This window comes from Trachypithecus francoisi, unplaced genomic scaffold, assembly GCF_009764315.1.
Source record: "Trachypithecus francoisi isolate TF-2019V2 unplaced genomic scaffold, Tfra_2.0 Lachesis_group10, whole genome shotgun sequence".
In the NCBI taxonomy this organism is placed as follows: domain Eukaryota; kingdom Metazoa; phylum Chordata; class Mammalia; order Primates; family Cercopithecidae; genus Trachypithecus; species Trachypithecus francoisi.
This window is the reverse complement of record NW_022681455.1, coordinates 108,389,685-108,408,373: the sequence shown is the minus strand read 5'-3', so window position 1 is coordinate 108,408,373 and position 18,689 is coordinate 108,389,685. Positions and strand designations below refer to the sequence as shown.

Sequence of the window (18,689 nt, the reverse complement as noted above, 5' to 3'; positions counted from 1 at the left end):
CTGAAAGTCTCTATTTGTACCCCACCACCCACAGTAAACCCACAGCTTTAAAGGCATTCACTTTGAGACACTGGCTTTGAGCTAAATTACTTGGAGCTACAGACAAAAACAATGTCATCCTTGCCCCTACAATATCCAATATAAGAAAAGATAGAAGCTCGGCGGGTGGCTCACACCTGTAATCTCAGCACTTTGGGAGGCAGAGGCAGGCGGATCACCTGAGGTCAGGAGTTCGAGACCAGCCTGGCCAACATGGTGAAATCCTGTCTCTACTGAAAATACAAAAATCAGCCAGATGTGGTGGCCGGCGCCTGTAATCCCAGCTACTCGAGAGGGTGAGGCAGGAGAATCGCGTGAACCCAGGAGGCAGAGGTTGCAGTGAGCTGAGATCATACCATTGCACTCCAGCCTGGGCAACACGAGCAAAGCTCCATCTCAAAAAAAAAAAAAAAAAAATTAAGAGGCAACCAAGAAAATGAGTCAAGGGATCACACCTCCCAACTTCTTAATGCCCTCTGTGAATACAGATCTGTCACACCAAAGGTGTACCAAGGCCAAGGTATCTATACAAGAGTCCTTGTGCCTGAAGAAGCTCTGGCTAGCTCCAGCTGTGGTCTTACTAGTTCGTAGAATAACTCCATGCACATGCATACCAGAGGCTGTGTTAAGCCTAAGGGATGTCATGGTGAGCAAAATTCAATCCCAGCTGAGAATTCAAAACCCTCAAAGGCGAACTATCACAATATAGTTTAGTTACCAGTTGGTCCTTCTTGTTGAAAGGATACAGGGAGATAACCCACGGACAAACTGGGCCCATTTGGTGCAGTTTCCAAACTCTTTAGGGTGAGCTGGGCCAGGAACTCTGTGAGGACCTCGTAAGGCCAGGATCCATGTGCTTAGGGTCCATTTTTGGAAAAACCTGGTCACAAGCATCTCTACTTTCAGGGTCAGCCTGGTCTTTCAAATAGGCTGAGGCCTATTTCCCCATGTTTCAAGGACATTTAACTATGTTTTTGTAAAAATGGCGAGACCCAAATAAAAACCTTACTTTTTGTTTAATTTGTTTTGCCAAACAAACACAGTGAAAACTTTAGTCTGACTAATTGTACAGAAAATAGAATTTGTAACCAGTAGCAAACAAAACAGGATAAACCTAAGTCCCTGGCAAGCTGGATCTCCATCAGCAGATCATCCAGATCCCCTTGTAAATGGTCTCCTGGGAAAATAAATCCTAGGAAGCAGAGGCACAGATTTACCAGTCCCCATCAGAATCACAGGCTGCACCTGGGAAGGAAAAGCATGAAAAGGAGAACTGATGTTACTTGAATCTCTTATCACTACACACATTAGAGTTGTCTGACTGCTGACCAACCTTAAGGTATGGTTTATCCCAAACCCATAGTCCCTGGACATACCACCTGCATCCCTAGAGGGTAAGTTTCAAGTTCAGTGGTTCTGAAGCCTCTGCTTAACCAGAATCTGCAACAATAACTGGGGAGGAAGGGTAGACAAAGTCATAATTGCTGGTGTCACCAGGGCAGAGTCTAAGGCCCCAGCTTCCACTTCAGGAGGAAACAGTTCAGGATGCCAGGTCACCAGCAAGAGAGTCCAGCTGCCTTAAGCCTCAGTACTGTCAACCAGTGCCCCAGGAGTATAGAGGAGTTCAACAATGGCCTGGAGTCCCCTGGGTGGATGGGGTCTGGGAGTCCAGCAGGCCGCCGGGGCACCAGTTCACATTCCATGCTTCTTGCGGATGACAGCCATGGCAAGCAGCCGATCCTTCTCGCGCAGTTCTTCGCGCAGCTTGGCCTCGGTGAGACGCAGGTGGCGAATGCTGCCTTTCATCTCTTTCATCTTCACTTCCATCAGCGCCAGGATGTCCCGCTGCTCATTCAGCTTGCGCAGGAGCTCCTCCTCCGTGGTGCCTGACGACAAGGAGTACGAATGGTCGGAGCCAGTATCAGGGAAACCCTCTTCTCCCACCACTACCAACTGGGGGCCCATAGGGCACTCGGCAGCCTCCAGCCCTGCGGTAGCAGCCTGTAACTCCGACGCGGCGGCCGCAGCGGCTGCGCCCTCTGTGGCTGCAAATTCAACTTGCACTGTAAGATCGATGGGCTTCACGTCTTCTCCAGTGGGAGTGATGGGCGCCGGCGGCACGGATCCCGGAGCCTGACTGCTGTCTACAGCGGCCTGAAGGGTAAGAAGCACGGCCGCGGAAGCAGACACCAGGTTCGGCTGCAGCTGGGCAGTCTGGGCAGTGGAGGCAGAGGGTGACGCCTGCTGCTGCTGCTGCTGCTGCTGTTGCTGCTGCTGCTGCTGCTGTTGTTGTTGCTGCTGCTGCTGCTGCTGCTGCCTGCGGCGGGCGGCCGCGGCCCCAGCGGGTCTGCGCGCTACTTTGCGCTCATTGACGCCGCGCAGCGGGAAGATGGTGGGGACGCGTACCGTGTAGGTCTTGCGGCCGCCCTGGAAGTGAACGCTGCAGAGACGGTGGCCTGTGGTGGGCTGGAAGGTGGAGAAGCACCCACTGACGCCGGCACGCGACACGTTCTTGAGCCAGAGGCGCCGCAACTCAGCGTCCTTTGGAAACGTGTAGAAGTGCAGCGCCTTGTCCCGGTGCGAGTTGTTGTAGCAGCCTGGCACGCAGCACGTAAAGCCAGGCATGGCTGCGCCTCGCGGCCCGGCCCGGCCCACCGGCCTCCTGCGCCCTTCGACGGCCCAGTGGCTCCGCCGCCGCCCGCCCCTCGACGGGCGGCGCCGCACGAGGCCTTGGGTGGTATCCCACCACTGCCGCTCGGCGCAGCCGGCCCGCCCGGCGCCCCGTGCCCAGAATACGCTTCCTGCCGGCCCGCGCCCCGCCGCCCGCCTGGCTGCCCGCCTGCGCTCGGGAGTCGGCCCCGGGGACGCCGCGAAGGACCGCCTGAGAAAGAGACTACGCCCCCCACAATGCCCTGCGCCAGGAGCCGCTCACTTCCGGGGCGGGTGTGTGGGGATTCTGGCCGCCTTCCAAGGCACTGCGCCAGCCTCCGAAGAGCAGATTCTTTCTCCAGCCCGGCTTGTCCCCGGCGGGCGAGAGAGGCTTATTAGGTTGGAACGCTGTCGCCTGGACTGCTCCTTACCAGGACCCGAATCCTGATAGGGGCGTGGAGCGGGGCGGTGCGCGCCTCACCGGTGCGCAAGCGCGGTGGGTATATGCCCACGGAGACTACAAATCCCGTGATGCCTCGCGCTGAACTGGGCGCCTGCGACTAGAAGCGCCGCCTAAGGGAAAGATCGAGTTACTGCGGACCAGGATTCGGGCGAGATTGTGCTGTTTGCCAGAACCAGTTCCCCAGCCCTGAGCGCCTTTGAGTCGACGGCATTGCTGCAGCAGAGGGAGACGAAACCTAGGCCTCGGCGCCCGGAAGGGTCTCAGGAGCCCCTTTGTCTGCGTTGGGGACTCTCTCCTGATTCAGCTGCTGCCTGCGTTGACTCACTGACCTAAACAAAGTCTCCAGTAGACGCCTACTATGTGGCTGACCCAGTGCACGGAGTTTCCGGGAGTCATACCGACTGGGCTCCTCTCTTGGAGCCTGCCTGCCTAGACGGATGAGCGTCTGTCTTTTGGATAATAGGTCTGAATGCACGCGAATGGATGTCTACTCACAGAAAGTAATCGCTCTAAAGGAATGAACAGGAGAACAGAGAAATGGGAGGGGGGGAGGGGGGTGGCCAGGAATAAAAAACGAACGAAAGCTTGGGTAGGGAGAAGTACCCAGTTCTTGTCCTGGGAACCAGTCTGTAAGGCCACATGGCAGAAAAGAGCTAGGCTCCGCCCTTAAAGAACCGGGAAGGGGGTGGCCCGGGTCGACCAAGCGTAGGAAAATACCAAACTGGGACATGTTAAGGATTTGGGGTTTTATTCTGCAGGCCACACTGAGAGCTATTAAAGGATTTAATGCGAAAGGATTTGCATTGTAACAATACACGTCCCCCCTACCTCAACTTCTTTGAGGCAAATATTTTTGTGTGTGTAAAGGAGTCTCACTCTGTCGCCAGGTTGGAGCGCAGTGGTGAGATCTCGGCTCACAGCAACGTCCGCCTCCTGGGTTCAAGCAATTCTCCTGCCTCAGCCTCCCGAGTAGCTGGGACGACAGGCGCACGCCGCCATGCCTGGCTAATTTTTTTTTTTTTTTTTTTTTCCCAGTAGAGAAGGGGTTTCACCATATTTCCTAGGCTGGTCTCGAACTCCTGAGCTCAGGCAATCCGCCAGTCTCGGCCTCCCAAAGTGCTAGGATTACAGGCATGAGCTAGGATCACAGCGCCTGGCCGGGGAAAATGTTTTAAAGAACACAAAATGTTGTGGAAAGCCAGGGAGGGGCCAGGCAGTCCTTCAGGGGAATTACCTGCAAACTAGCCCTCCTCTGCCGAGTTCTTCCTTCTCCCAATTTTTTAAAAACTTTTATTTTTGGTTCGGGGGTACGTGTGAAGATTTATTGCATAGGTGAAGTCGTGTCACTGCGATTTGTTGTACAGATTATTTCATCACCCAGGTATTAAGCCCAGTACCCAATAGTTATCTTTTTGCTCCTCTCTCTCCTCCCACCCACCTCCCTCAAGTAGACCCCAGTGTCTGTTGTTCCCTTCTTTGTGTTCATGAGTTCTCATCATTTAACTCACGCTTGTGAGAATATGTGGTATTTGGTTTTCTGTTCCTGCATTAGTTTGATAAGGATAATGGCCCTCAGCTCCATCCATATTCCCACAAAAGACATGATCTTGGTCTCCTCCCAATTTTTTTTGTCTTTCTTTACCCTTTCACCTAACTCTCACTCCTCATTTTTTCTCTCCTGGTAGCAGGTCACAGGCATAAAATGGAAACCTAATATACATTATTTCTAATTATAGTATTTGGCATAAAAACAAAATAGGGCTGGAAGCGGTGGCTCACATCTGTAATCCCAGCATTTTAGGAGGCCGTGGCGGGCGGATCACGAGGTCAGGAATTCGAGACCAGCCTGGCTGATATAGTGAAATCCCGTCTCTACTAAAAATAAAAAAAAATTAGCCGGGCGTTGTCTCGGGCACCTGTAATCCCAGCTACTCAAGAGGCTGAGGCAGTAGAATCGCTTGAACCTAGGAGGTCGAGGTTGCAGTGAGCGGAGATCACACCACTGCACTCCAGCCCAGGTGACAGTGTGAGACTCTGTCTCAAAAAAAAAAAAAAAAAAAAGGCTGTGCTTAGTGGCTCAGGACTGTAATCCCAGCACTTTGGGAGGCCAAGGCAGGCGGATTACTTGAGGTCAGGAGTTCAAGACCAGTCTGGCCGACATTATGAAACTCCATCTCTACTAAAAATAGAAATCCAGGCCGGGCGCGGTGGCTCAAGCCTGTAATCCCAGCACTTTGGGAGGCCGAGACGGGCGGATCACGAGGTCAGGAGATCGAGACCATCCTGGCTAACATGGTGAAACCCCGTCTCTACTAAAAATACAAAAAAAACTAGCCGGGCGAGGTGGCGGGCGCCTGTAGTCTCAGCTACTCGGGAGGCTGAGGCAGGAGAATGGCGTGAACCTGGGAGGCGGAGCTTGCAGTGAGCTGAGATCTGGCCACTGCACTCCAGTCCCCGCGACAGAGCGAGACTCCGCCTCAAAAAAAAAAAAAAAAAGCCAGAAAAAATCCAGAAATGCGTTCTCTACTATGTGTAGCCCCTGGTAAAAGATACGCATTCATTTGGGTGAATCATTTATATAACAGTATAAACATGAACACACATATTACATGTTTGTTTATGTATTTATTTATTTGAGACGGAGTTTCGTTCTTGTTGCTCAGGCTGGAGTGTAGTGGTGTGATCTCGGCTCACTGCAACCTCCACCTCCTGGGTTCAAGAGAGTCTCCTGCCTCAGCCTCCCAAGTAGCTTGGATTACAGGCGCCGGGCACCACGCACAGCTAATTCTGTGTATTTTTAGTAGAGACAGGGTTTCACCATGTTAGACTGGCTGGTCTTGAACTCCTGACCTCAGGTGATCCACCCACCTTGGCCTCCCAAAGTGCTGGGATTACAGACGTGAGCCACCGCGCCCAGCCTATTTATTTATTTAATTTTTATTTTTATTTTTCTTAGAGGATGTCTCACTCTCTTGCCCAGGCTGGAGTGCAGTGGTGCAATCTTGGCTCACTGCAACCTCTGCCTCCTGGGTTCAAGCAATTCTCCTGCCTTAGCCTCCCAGGTAGCTGGGATTACAGGCGTGCACCACCACGCCCAGCTAATTTTTGTTTTGTGTGTGTGTGTTTTTTTTTTTTTTAGGTGGAGTTTTGTTCTTGGTCAGGCTGGAGTGAAGTGGCAGAATATAGGCTCACTGCAACCTCCGCTTCCCGGATTCAACAATTCTGCCTCAGCCTCCCAAAATGCTGGAATTACAGGTGTGAGCCACCGCACTTTGCCTTTTTTTTTTTTTGAGACAGACTCTTGCTCTGTCACATAGGCTGGAGTGCAATGGCACGATCTCGGCTCACAGCAACCTTCATCTTCTGGGTTCAAGCCATTCTCCTGCCTCAGTCTCCCAAGTAGCTGGGACTACAAGCATGTGCACCATGCCTGGCTAATTTTTGTGATTTTAGTAAAGATGGGGTTTCATGTTGTCCAGTCTCGAACTCCTGACCTCAGGTGATCAGCCTGCCTTGGCCTCCCAAAGTGCTGGGATTACAGGCATGAGCCACCGTGCCTGGCCATGTTTAAATTTTTATAAAACGTGTGTAATAGAGATAAAATTCAGCAAAAGATCATTGTAACTGTTATGGTTCAAACTCTACCTGTCTCAGGACTCACCTTGCTCAAAAAGTGGTGAGAGGCCAAATTGATGTAATTTATTTATGCACAGAATATTAAAATTATGCCCAATGAAACTCTAATTTCCAGTACATAAAATCACCTGTCATCTACACTTAATCTTCTAACTCAAAGCATATCTGGAATGCATGGCTTTCTCCTCACCTCCACTGCCCAGCTCATTCTCTGTCTTAATCACCCCTGGAGAAAGGCAAGAACCTCGTCGCATGTCTCCCTGCCTCCAATCTTGCCTCTTCTGCAATTTTTTCTTCACATGGCTGCCAAATAAAATCTGATGTGTCATACCTCTGCTTAAATTCCTCCAGTGGCTTCCTATTCCATTTAGAATAATGTCCAGACTCACTGGGCATGGTGGCTCACGCCTGTAATCCCAGCACTTTGGGAGATTGAGGTGGGCGGATCACCTGAGGTCAGGAGTTCAAGACCAACACGGAGAAACCCTGTCTCTACTAAAATTACAAAATTAGCCAGGCGTGGTGGCACATGCCTGTAATCCCAGCTACTTGGGAGGCTCAGGCAGGAGAATTGCTTGAACCCAGGAGGCAGAAGTTGCTTTGAGTCAAGATGGTGCCATTGCACTCCAGCCTGGGCAACAAGGGCGAAACTCCATCTCAAAAAAAAAAAAAAAATAGGCCGGGCGCGGTGGCTCAAGCCTGTAATCCCAGCACTTTGGGAGGCCGAGACGGGCGGATCACGAGGTCAGGAGATCGAGACCATCCTGGCTAATACGGTGAAACCCCGTCTCTACTAAAAAAATACAAAAAACTAGCCAGGCGCGGTGGCGGGCGCCTGTAGTCCCAGCTACTCCGGAGGCTGAGGCAGGAGAATGGCGTAAACCCGGGAGGCGGAGCTTGCAGTGAGCTGAGATCTGGCCACTGCACGCCAGCCTGGGCAACAGAGCGAGACTCCGTCTCAAAAAAAAAAAAAATAATAATAATAATAATAATGTCCAGACTCTTTCCCAGAGCCTGCAAGACCCCACATTAGTTTAGCCCTGCCATTCTCCTTTACTCCTCCCTGCCTCACTTCATCCCAGTAATTTTTTTTTTTTTTTTTTGAGACGGAGTCTCGCTCTGTCGCCCAGGCTGGAGTGCAGTGGCGCGATCTTGGCTCACTGCAAGCTCCGCCTCCCGGGTTCACGCCATTCTCCTGCCTCAGCCTCCTGAGTAGCTGGGACAACAGGCGCCTGCCACCGCGCCCGGCTAATTTTTTGTATTTTTAGTAGAGACGGGTTTCACCATGGTCTCGATCTCCTGACCTTGTGATCTGCCCGTCTCGGCCTCCCAAAGTGCTGGGATTACAGGCGTGAGCCACCGCGCCCGGCCCATCCCAGTAATTTTTTTAAAACAAGTAATTATAATATTTAATTATGTGAACAAACAGAATACTGCTATGCAAAGAATGAAGCTCATGGTTGGTTGGTTTGTTTTTGAGACGGAGTCTCACTCTGTCGCCCAGGCTGGAGTGCGATCTTGGCTCACTGCAACCTCCACCCTCCGAGTTCAAGTGATTCTCCTGCGTGAGCCACCACGCCCAGCCAAAGCTCATGTTTTAATTTTTTTTGAAACATGTTTGACCAGCCTGGGCAACATGGCGAAACTCCGCCTGTACATAAAATACAATAATTAGCTGGGCATGGTGGCTTACTCTGGTAATTTCAACTACTCAGAAGGCTGAGGTGGGAGGGTGGCTTGAGTTCAGAAGGTTGAGATCTGCAGTGAGCTGTGATCCCACCATTGCACTCCAGCATGGGTGACAGAGCGAGACCCTGTCTCAAGAAAAAAAAAAAAAAATGCCGGGCGCGGTGGCTCAAGCCTGTAATCCCAGCACTTTGGGAGGCCGAGACGGGTGGATCACGAGGTCAGGAGATCGAGACCATCCTGGCTAACACGGTGAAATCCCGTCTCTACTAAAAACTACAAAAAACTAGCCGGGCGACGTGGCGGCGCCTGTAGTCCCAGCTACCCGGGAGGCTGAGACAGGAGAATGGCGTGAACCCGGGAGGCGGAGCTTGCAGTGAGCTGAGATCCGGCCACAGCACTCCAGCCTGGGTGACAGAGCGAGACTCTGTCTCAAAAAAAAAAAAAAAAAAAAAAGCCTTGGTGCGGTGGCTCACGCCTGTAATCCCCAGCACTTTGGGAGGCCAAGGAGGGCGGATCACCTGAGGTTAGGAGTTGGAGACCAGCCTGGCCAACATAGCGAAATCCCGTCTCTACTAAAAATACAAAAAATTTCGCAGTGGTTCACGCCTGTAATCCCAACACTTTAGGAGGCCGAGGCGGGTGGATCACGAGGTCAGGAGATTGAGATCATCCTGGCTAACACGGTGAAACCCCGTCTGTACTAAAAATACAAAAGATTAGCTGGGCGTGGTAGTGGGTGCCTGTAGTCCCAGCTACTCGGGAGGGTGAGGCAGGAGAATGGTGTGAACCTGGGAGGTGGAGCTTGCAGTGAGCCGAGATTGCACTACTGCACTCCAGCCTGGGAGACAGAGCAGGACTCTGTCTCAAAAAAAAAAAAAAAAAAAAAAAAATTAGGCTGGGCAGGGTGGCTCACGCTTGTAATCCCAGCACTTTGGGAGCCTGAGGCAGGTGGATCACCTGAGGTCGGGAGCTCAAGACCAGCCTGACCAACATGGAGAAACCCCATCACTACTAAAAATACAAAATTAGCCAGGTGTGGTGGCACATGCCTGTAATCCCAGCTACTTGGGAGGCTAAGGCAGGAGAAGAATCACTTGAACCCACGAGGCGGAGGTTGCGGTTACCCGAGATCACGCCATTGCACCCCAGCCTGGGCAACAAGAGCAAAACTCCGTCTCAAAAAAAGAAAAAAAAAAAGATTAGCCAGGGGTGGTAGTGGGCACCTGTAATCCCAGCTACTTGGGAGGCTGAGGCAGGGAGAATTGTTTGAACCCAGGAGGCAGGGGTTGCAGTGAGCTGAGATTGCACCACTACACTCCAGCCTGGGCAACAAAGCGAGACCCCATCTCAAAAAAAAAAAAAAAGTTTGTTTTTTTCCATATTATTCAGTAGTTCATGGTTTTACCAGAAAATGAATAAATAATTTAAAACTGCAGGCTGGGGCCGGGTGTGGTGGCTCACGCCTGTAATCCTAGCACTTTGGGAGGCTGAGGCAGGCGACTCACGAGGTCAGGAGGTTGAGACCATCCTGGCCAACATGGTGAAACCCTGTCTCTACTAAAAATACAAAAAATTAGCCTGGTGTGGTGGCAGGCACCTGTAATCCCAGCTACTTGGGAGGCTGAGGCAGGAGAATTGTTTGAACCCAGGAGGCAGGGGTTGCAGTGAGCTGAGATTGCACCACTACACTCCAGCCTGGGCAACAAAGCGAGACCCCATCTCAAAAAAAAAAAAAAAGTTTGTTTTTTTCCATATTATTCAGTAGTTCATGGTTTTACCAGAAAATGAATAAATAATTTAAAACTGCAGGCTGGGGCCGGGTGTGGTGGCTCACGCCTGTAATCCTAGCACTTTGGGAGGCTGAGGCAGGCGACTCACGAGGTCAGGAGGTTGAGACCATCCTGGCCAACATGGTGAAACCCTGTCTCTACTAAAAATACAAAAAATTAGCCTGGTGTGGTGGCAGGCACCTGTAATCCCAGCTACTTGGGAGGCTGAGGCAGGGAGAATTGCTTGAAACTGGGAGGCAGAGGTTGCAGTGAGCTGAGATTGTGCCACTGCACTCCATCCCAGGCAACAGAGTGAGACTCTGTCTTAAAAAACAAAAACAGCGGCCGAGCGCGGTGGCTCAAGCCTGTAATCCCAGCAACTTTGGGAGGCCGAGGCAGGCGGATCACGAGGTCAGGAGATGGAGACCATCCTGGCTAACACGGTGAAACCCCGTCTCTACTAAAAAATACCAAAATAAAAACTAGCCAGGCGAGGTGGCGGGCGCCTGTAGTCCCAGCTACTAGGGAGGCTGAGGCAGGAGAATGGCGTAAACCCGGGAGGCGGAGCTTGCAGTGAGCTGAGATCCAGCCACTGCACACCAGCCTGGGCGACAGAGCCAGACTCCGTCTCAAAAAAAACAAAAACAAAAACAAAACTGCAGACCAGGCACCATGGCTCATGCCTGTAATCCCAGCACTTTGGAGGCTGAGGTGGGCGGATCATGAGGAGTTCGAGACCAGTCTGACCAAAATGGTGAAACCCCGTCTCTACTAAAAATACAAAAATTAGCTGGGCATGGTGGTGTCTGCCTCTAATCCCAGCTGCTCAGGAGACAGGCAGGAGAACATTTCAAAAAAACAAAAAACAAAAAACATCTGCATTTAGGTAGTAACCATGGACATATGTCTGCAAAAGGATAGCAAATTGAGTCATAACACAGATATCGGATCTAAATGACAAGGAATATTGATAGCTTTTTCTCTACAGTTCTCTTATTTTGAGAAGCAATAATCTAATTTTTTGCTTATTTTTGTTTTTTTTTTTTCGAGATGCAGTCTTGCTTAGTTGCCCAGGCTGGAGTATTGTGGCCGGATCTCAACAACCTCTGCCTCCCAGGGTTCAAGCGATTCTCCTGCCTCAGCTTCCAGAGTAGCTGGAATTATAGGTGTATGCCACTACACCCGGCTAATTTTTATGTTTTTAGTAGAGATGGGGTTTTACCCTGTTGGCCAGACTAGTCTTGAACTCCTGACCTCAAGTGATCCCCCCGGCTCACCCTCCCAAAGTGCTGGGATTACAGGCATGAGCCACCATGCCTGGACTTCTTGGCTCAGGTTTTTTTAACACAAACACAAATATGCCCATGCCTGTGTCAGGTATCTGATAATTTACACTTGATCTTGGTGCAGATTTTGGGAAAGGGAACTCCACGGAATACTCAGAAACCAAGTTCTAATTCAGTTGCCATGAAAACTTAAGGTGAGGGGATTGTCAGTCAGTGAAAAATACGGAGGAAAACACTAACAGAATATGGTCAGCATCTCTAGCGTTAACAATTTTTATTGGCTGGGTCCAGTGGCTCACGCCTGTAATCCCAGCACTTTGGGAGGCCGAGGCAGGCAGATCACCTGAGATCAGGAGTTTGAGACCAGCCTGACCAACATGGAGAAAAACCCATCTCTACTAAAAATACAAAATTAACCGGGTGTGGTGGTGCATGCCTGTAATCCCAGTTACTCGGGAGGCTGAGGCAGGAGAATTGCTTGAACCTGGGAGGTGGAGGTTGTGGCGAGCTGAGATTGGGCCATTGCACTCCAGCCTGGGCAACAAGAGCAAAACTCTGTCTCAAAAGAAAATCCAATTTTTATTTATTTATTTATTTTCTTAGATGTGGTAATGGGAAAAACATTAATAGAACTTTTGAGAGCCAGAATTCATCTCAAAATTGCTCACGTTTGGAGATCATAACAGCAGTGCTGGATCACAAACAGCCTATTAGCCTTGGAGCTTCCTGGTCTCTTCTGATAGAGATAGGCCCTATAGACAGATTTGCAAATGCAGATCTTTTCAAAATGTTTTTATTGTTTTTTGAGACAGGGTCTCTCTCTGTTGCCCAGACTGGAGTGCGATCACGACTCACTGAAGTGTTGAACTCCTGGGCTCAAGCAATGCTCCTGCCTCAGCCTCCCAATTAGCTGGGACTACAGGCGCGCACCATCATGCCTGACTAATTTATTTTTATTTTTTGTAGAGACTAGGGGGTGGGGGGGGGTCTCACTATGTTGCCCAGGCTGCTCTCGAACTCCTGAGCTCAAGCTATCCTCCTGCCTCGGTGTCCTAAAGTATTGGAATTACAGGCGTGAGCCACCGCCTAGCCTGCAAAAGCAAATCTAACCAGGTCGTATGTAGGATAAAATTCTTTTTCCTGGCCCAAGCGTCTCTCCTCATCTTCGGAGAGAGAGATGGGAATGAGAGAGCCTTCTAATAATAGCAATTGCTAGTTACCAATGCCCTGGCTTACCGTGTTTTAGACTCTATGAGTTAAACATTAATTCCTTGAATCATTACAAGCTCCTTATTAGGTGGGTATCAACCTCAATTTACAGATGAAGAAGCCAAGACTTGGGCTGCTTGCATTACATTAACCGAGGTTTACCCGCAGCGAGGCTGCCTCCAAAGCAGACCGAGTTTGCAACCATCACCGTACACCCCGCGAGCTGGGATAGGGCGAGAACTACAATTCCCGTGGGGCTGTGCGGGAGCATCGCGAGAGTTACCTTAACTGTGGCGGCGGGAAGGCGGACACCGCTGCTGGCTGGGCGGTTTGGAGGGCCCGAGGCCGAGACGATGGCTGACCACAACCCTGACGGCGACCCCACGCCGCGCACTCTGCTGCGACGCGTGCTGGATACAGCGGACCCGCGCACCCCGCGGCGACCCCGGAGTGCTCGGGCTGGGTATGTGAGGGGCTCCCCGAGTACTTGAGCAACTAGAGGGACTGGGGAATGGGGTCTGGGTGGGACCCAGGGCCGACTCTGTTCGAGAGGGAAACTAAGTCTCAGAGAGTAGCAGGGCCTGGGACTCTGAGAACTGGCTCTATTGCTCTAGCCGGGCCCGGGCCAGCGGTTTTTGCCCCTGCCCCCAGGGCTCCAGCAGCCAGCCCTCGGGACCACAGAACCTGACTGATCCCGAGTCTTTGGGGCCTCGGCCACTGGAGATGGAGGATAGGCGCTCAGAATCTCACCTTATGCTCTGTTCTCTAGGCTGCTTTCCTCAAACCAGCCAGGGTTTGCCTAAGCATTTGCCCTGAACTTTTTTTTTTTTGCCCGAGGGTTCCCACTGTTCCTGCGCATCGTCTTACTGTCTCCAGCTTGGAAATGGGAAATGAGCTAGAGGACAGCCTGGGCAGAAGTTGGGAGGCAGCAACCGGAAGATGCTTTGCTAAGGAGCAGGGAATTTGGCCTGACTTGGTGGGAGTGGCGGTGGGTGAGGGCTGTGGTGAGCTCATGGTGCATAGAATGCATACGTTGACATCTGCCAGACTGGGACAATGGAGTTTATAGGGAATGAGAAGCCATTCATTATAGGTTTTACACCCATGAGGTGGGAGCTGCGCCCTGGGAACACCCAGAGACTAAGGTGTCTGGGGTACCACGTTCTTAAAAGATTTTAAAATACTTTAATATCCTTCATGGATTGTTACTTTCATGTCTGGGATGGATGCTCTTCCAATTGCTCCTCTTGTCTGTGTGGCTAACCCCTACTTATCCTTTGTGATTATGCTGAAGTCATCTCTGTGAAACCTTTCCCAGACCCTCCTGGTTGGTTCACTCATATGCTGTCTCTATTCCCATACCCCAGGGGTCTTGTTCATCCACACTGCTGACATAGGGCTGGGAACAGGGGTGACAGTAGGGGCAAGTGGTTTCTGGGTCCCTAGCCCTGAGGGAAAAAGCCTTCAGACCAAGACCCAGATGAAGGCATGTCTCTGTGTTCTCTATCCCTCCTCACTGTAATTCTCAGCGCTGCTGGTCTTTACGCAGAGCCCAGAGAGCCCTGCTTGAAAGGGCTTCCTCCAGGAGGTTGAGTGGCCAAACAAAAACCATAGCCAAAGGGCGTTCCCGTGGAGCCAGGGTAAGTACCCAGCCCCCTGACCCCAAAGAGCCCTGGCTGCTTCGGGGAGGGGGGTTGAGGTCTAACTCTGCTCTGGAGCCCACCTTGAGGAAATCTCAAGGCAAACGGACAGACTGGTTGCTTGGTGCTTTTGCCAATAGTCTATTGGCAGATCGGCCCATGTTCAGGCCAGGGGGCACTTGGAGGAACAGACACCTCGGACGCTGCTGAAGAACATCCTACTAACTGGTGAGTGAGTGCTGGCCTGCCGGTCAGAGTTAGGTACCAGTCCAACACCAGTCTTGTGGTATCTTTCATTCAGGGTGACCTGTTCTGTCAGCCCCACCCTCTCCCTGGTGTTTCTGCAGCCCCGGAATCTTCCATCCTGCTGCCCGAGTCGGTAGTGAAGCCAGTGCCAGCACCACAGGTGGTCCAACCCTCCAGAAGAGAGAGCAGTCGTGGCAGGTACACAGAACTCCACCCCCTTGGACTGTGCTGTGGGCAGCTTAGTCAGGGAGTTTCTTGGGGGTCGCAAAAGCCAGAATTGGACTTCCTGGCCTGTCTGAGCTAAGCTCCATTCTTATAGCCTGGAGCTGCAACTTCCTGAGCTCGAGCCCTCCACAACCCTGGCTCCAGGTCTGCTGGCCCCTGGAAGGAGGAAACAGAAGCTGCGACTGTCGATGTTTCAGCAGGGAGTGGACCAGGGGCTGCCTCTCTCCCGAGGTGAGGCCCTGGACACCACTTTTGCTACTCTCTCCCTCTTGTCCTCTGGAGAGGCTGAGGAGTCCTGAGAGAGGGCCCTCACGGGCCTGGATCACTTACCATGGTTTTCTTCTTTTACATTATCTTGCCGGTTGCTGACAGAGCCTCAAGGGAATGCTGATGCCTCTTCCCTCACCAGGTGCTGTTCTGGGGGTGGGTGGAGGAGAGGCTTGGGGAGGGAGGTGCTGCCTGGGATAGAATCTGGCCACACTACTCCCTGCCAGTTTTAGCCTCACAGCATGTTGGCTCTGTTCTAAGAGATGAGAGCCGCAGGGCAGATGGAGGGATCTCTGGGCAAATTGGGTCTCAGGTACCTGACTCCTCTGTGCCTCCCCCCTCTCACCAGCTCCCTCAACCTGACCTTTGCCACACCTCTTCAGCCACAGTCAGTTCAGAGGCCTGGCCTGGCCCGCAGACCTCCCGCCCGCCGAGCTGTAGATGTGGGTGCCTTTTTGCGGGATCTGCGAGATACTTCCTTGGCTCCTCCAAGTAAGGTTGAGGTTTTCCCCTGCTGGCCTTTGGGGAAAGCTCTCCCTGCCATGACAGATAGGAGGTGATGCTGAGTCAGGGTTGCACCCCTCTCGGTGGGGTCAAGGACAGCGAGCAACTCTGGTCAGTGGGTCTACAAGGAATTTCTGCTTTCTTTCCACAGGGGGCCCCTTACCTTGGTCTCTCAGTGTCTCCCAGGGCCCCATATCCTTAAACTATAGGGCTGGAGGTTGGAAAGGGGTGTGGTGTGGCCGAAACTTTTTGAAAGGGGCCAGGTTTCAGGATCAGCTAGCCAATTTGAGCTGACCTGGGAGGCTGATTGCCGAAAACAAGTTCACCAGGGTAAGAAGAGAGTTTGGGAAGAAGGAGCAGAACAAGCAGCAAAGAGGTTTTTTAAGTGGGCAGCTGGTGGGCGCGCAGCTGTGGGGGCTTGGGACTGCCAGGCAGAGGAACAGGAAGGTAAGCAAGGAGGGCTGTAGGAGATAAGGCCTCATGTGCTAGATTGTCTTCTTTCTCTGAAGGCCACTCAGGGCGAACTCATGCGGCCCACTGTCCAGGCTCTGGCAACGCTGAGTAGCAGCCAGTGGGCCTGGAATAAGCTGAGAGCCAGCTGGCCCCGATCTCCATGTGACAGCCTCAAAACCTGTTACTACTCTGCCCACAGACATTGTGTTGGAGGACACCCAGCCCTTCTCTCAGCCCACAGTTGGCTCCCCCGTGTACCACTCCCTGCCCTGCACGCCTCACACTGGGGCTGAAGACGCTGAGCAGGCTGCAGGTCGCAGGACACAGAGCAGTGGGCCTGGGCTGCAGAACAATAGTGAGTGTGTGGCGCCGATGGCCTGGAGCCAAACTTAGCTTGGGTGAGAGTTGACAATGGTCGTTTTCCTTCTTCAAGGCCCTCTGTGCCCCTAGAGCCCCCTGGCTGTGGCTGCCTCCTTCATCTAAGAACAGAGTCCATGTTGGGCCAGGAGACTTCAGATCCATGTCCTGGTGCTGCCTCTGGCTTTGTCTTTCCTCACTGGGCAGGGCTGGGTCTGCTAGTCCATCTTTACCCTTCTCTGAGCTATGCAGTCTTGGCCTGCTGCATCTCCAGCCTGTATTCTCTTCCCTTCACTCAGGCCCTGGGAAACCAGCCCAGTTTCTGGCAGGAGAGGCAGAGGAGGTCGATGCCTTTGCTCTGGGCTTCCTGAGCACCAGCAGTGGTGTCTCCGGAGAAGATGAAGTAGAGCCCTTACCCGATGGAGTTGAAGAGGCAGAGAAAAAGATGGAAGAAGAAGGTGTGAGTGTGAGTGAAATGGAGGCAACAGGAGCACAAGGACCCAGCAGGGCAGAAGAGCCCAAGGGACACACACAGGTGACAGAAGCAGAGGGATCCCAGGGGACTGCTGAGGCCGAGGGGCCAGGAGCATCTTCAGGGGATGAGGATGCCTCTAGCAAGGCAGGTAAGAGGCCCAGTGCAGGGGGTGACTGGTGACAGCTGTGTTCAGGCCCCAGCACACAGAAAGGGCTTGCCTGGGTTGTGTTTCCGGGCACTGGTGGTGTTAGGGGTTCAGGGAGACTGTGAGGGGCACCCCCTTGGCTGGAGCTAGATGGGTTCCACCAGAAACAGTACAGAAATACTGTGGCTGTGCTGGCCTGGGTGAGATGGTCAGGCCTGGAATTCCTGTGACCCCACCCTTCTTCCTTTGTAGCAAGTCCAGAGTCGGCCTCCAGCACCCCTGAGTCTCTCCAGGCCAGGCAACATCATCAGTTTCCTGAGCCAGCCCCACCGCCTGGTGCTGCAGTGTAAGATCCCACAACCCCGTTCCTCATGGGCCTCTTGGGAAGGGATCATTGGGTACACTGTGTGCATAGGGTCCTCCCCCATCCTACGGGTATGCAGATGATTACCTAGCAGGGCAGCCTGAGCTGGGCTGGGGAGAGCTCACCAAGAGCACCCCTGCCATCCTGGTGCCTGCCTCCAGAGCTTAGAGGAGCCTGGGTAAGGGGAAAGGGGAAAGTATGTGGTCGGTTTGTAGTCAGAAAAGTCTTGCTGGGGGATGATTAGCAGAATCGGGAAAGGCAGCAGTAAAGTAAGGGAAGAGACTGTCCATTCTAAGGCCTGGGGTCATGGACCCAAGCAGATACCAATATAGATAAGCCTGAACTAGGATGTCAAGTCGACTGTGGAGGAACAGAGCCCCAGGGAAAGACTGGCCTCTTTGTGGCCCCCTGACCCAACTGCCCCTCAGCCGGTGGTCAGGGCTGCTGGTCCTGGCTGGCCAAGGGCCACATGGTCCCCAGCCTCAGCAGGAGCCAGCAAGACTTGCCCTTGAATAAGGGCCTCCTGAGGCAAGTTCAGCTCCCTCTGTCCACTCTTGCCCTCAGCTTATCTTCAGAGCCTGCAGATCCTCTGTTGGTCAGGCATCCCCCTAGGCCCCGGACCACCAGCCCCAGGCCCCGGCAAGATCCCCACAAGGCTGGACTGAGCCACTATGTGAAACTCTTTAGCTTCTTTGCCAAGATGCCCATGGAGAGGAAGGCTCTTGAGATGGTGGAGAAGTGGTGAGTCCTGGGCACATGGGGTAGGGAGAGGAACCCCTTAGGTCATGATCAGACTGTTCAGCCTGCTCTATCCCCACCTTCTTGGCAGCCTAGATAAATATTTCCAGCATCTTTGTGATGACCTGGAGGTATTTGCTGCTCATGCTGGCCGCAAGACTGTGAAGCCAGAGGACCTGGAGCTGCTGATGCGGCGGTGAGAGGGCGGAAGGTGTGAGGGTGCTGGCTGGGGGAGCTCTGGCGCTGATTCTGCCCGTCCTTTCTTTTCCTCCACTGCAGGCAGGGCCTGGTCACCGACCAAGTCTCACTGCACGTGCTAGTGGAGCGGCACCTGCCCCTGGAGTACCGGCAGCTGCTCATCCCCTGTGCGTACAGTGGCAACTCTGTCTTCCCTGCCCAGTAGTGGCCAGGCCTCGACACTTTCCCTGTCCCCACCTGGGGCCTCTTGCTCCCACATATTTCTCCAGGTCTCCTCCCTACCCGCCCCCCCAGCATCAATAAAGTGTCATAAACAGAATATTCTGCATTTTGGTGC

At 52.6% G+C, this 18,689-nt stretch overlaps 2 protein-coding genes across 3 annotated transcripts; one reads left to right on the top strand and one right to left on the bottom strand.

The window, feature by feature from the left end:
* Nucleotides 1-1,036: 1,036 nt before the first annotated feature.
* Nucleotides 1,037-3,132, bottom strand: THAP11 (THAP domain containing 11). The gene is made up of 2 exons (XM_033219730.1): nucleotides 1,416-3,132; nucleotides 1,037-1,284 (listed from the first exon to the last, which is right to left on the bottom strand). Exon 1 carries the CDS (start codon nucleotides 2,662-2,664, stop codon nucleotides 1,732-1,734), a length of 933 nt encoding a protein of 310 aa, XP_033075621.1. The 5' UTR covers nucleotides 2,665-3,132; the 3' UTR covers nucleotides 1,037-1,284; nucleotides 1,416-1,731.
* Nucleotides 3,133-12,857: 9,725 nt separating this feature from the next.
* CENPT (centromere protein T) lies at nucleotides 12,858-18,671 on the top strand. Of its 2 annotated transcripts, XM_033219728.1 has the most exons (13): nucleotides 12,858-13,203; nucleotides 14,290-14,380; nucleotides 14,521-14,608; nucleotides 14,728-14,824; nucleotides 14,946-15,082; nucleotides 15,224-15,260; nucleotides 15,468-15,610; nucleotides 16,275-16,430; nucleotides 16,732-17,055; nucleotides 17,305-17,398; nucleotides 17,981-18,157; nucleotides 18,246-18,350; nucleotides 18,434-18,671. In XM_033219728.1, exons 1-13 carry the CDS (start codon nucleotides 13,094-13,096, stop codon nucleotides 18,555-18,557), a joined length of 1,683 nt encoding a protein of 560 aa, XP_033075619.1. In that variant the 5' UTR covers nucleotides 12,858-13,093; the 3' UTR covers nucleotides 18,558-18,671. The 2 variants fall into 2 exon arrangements, with proteins under 2 accessions (XP_033075619.1, XP_033075620.1); XM_033219729.1 differs by lacking the exon at nucleotides 16,275-16,430.
* The last annotated feature ends 18 nt before the right edge of the window (nucleotides 18,672-18,689 follow it).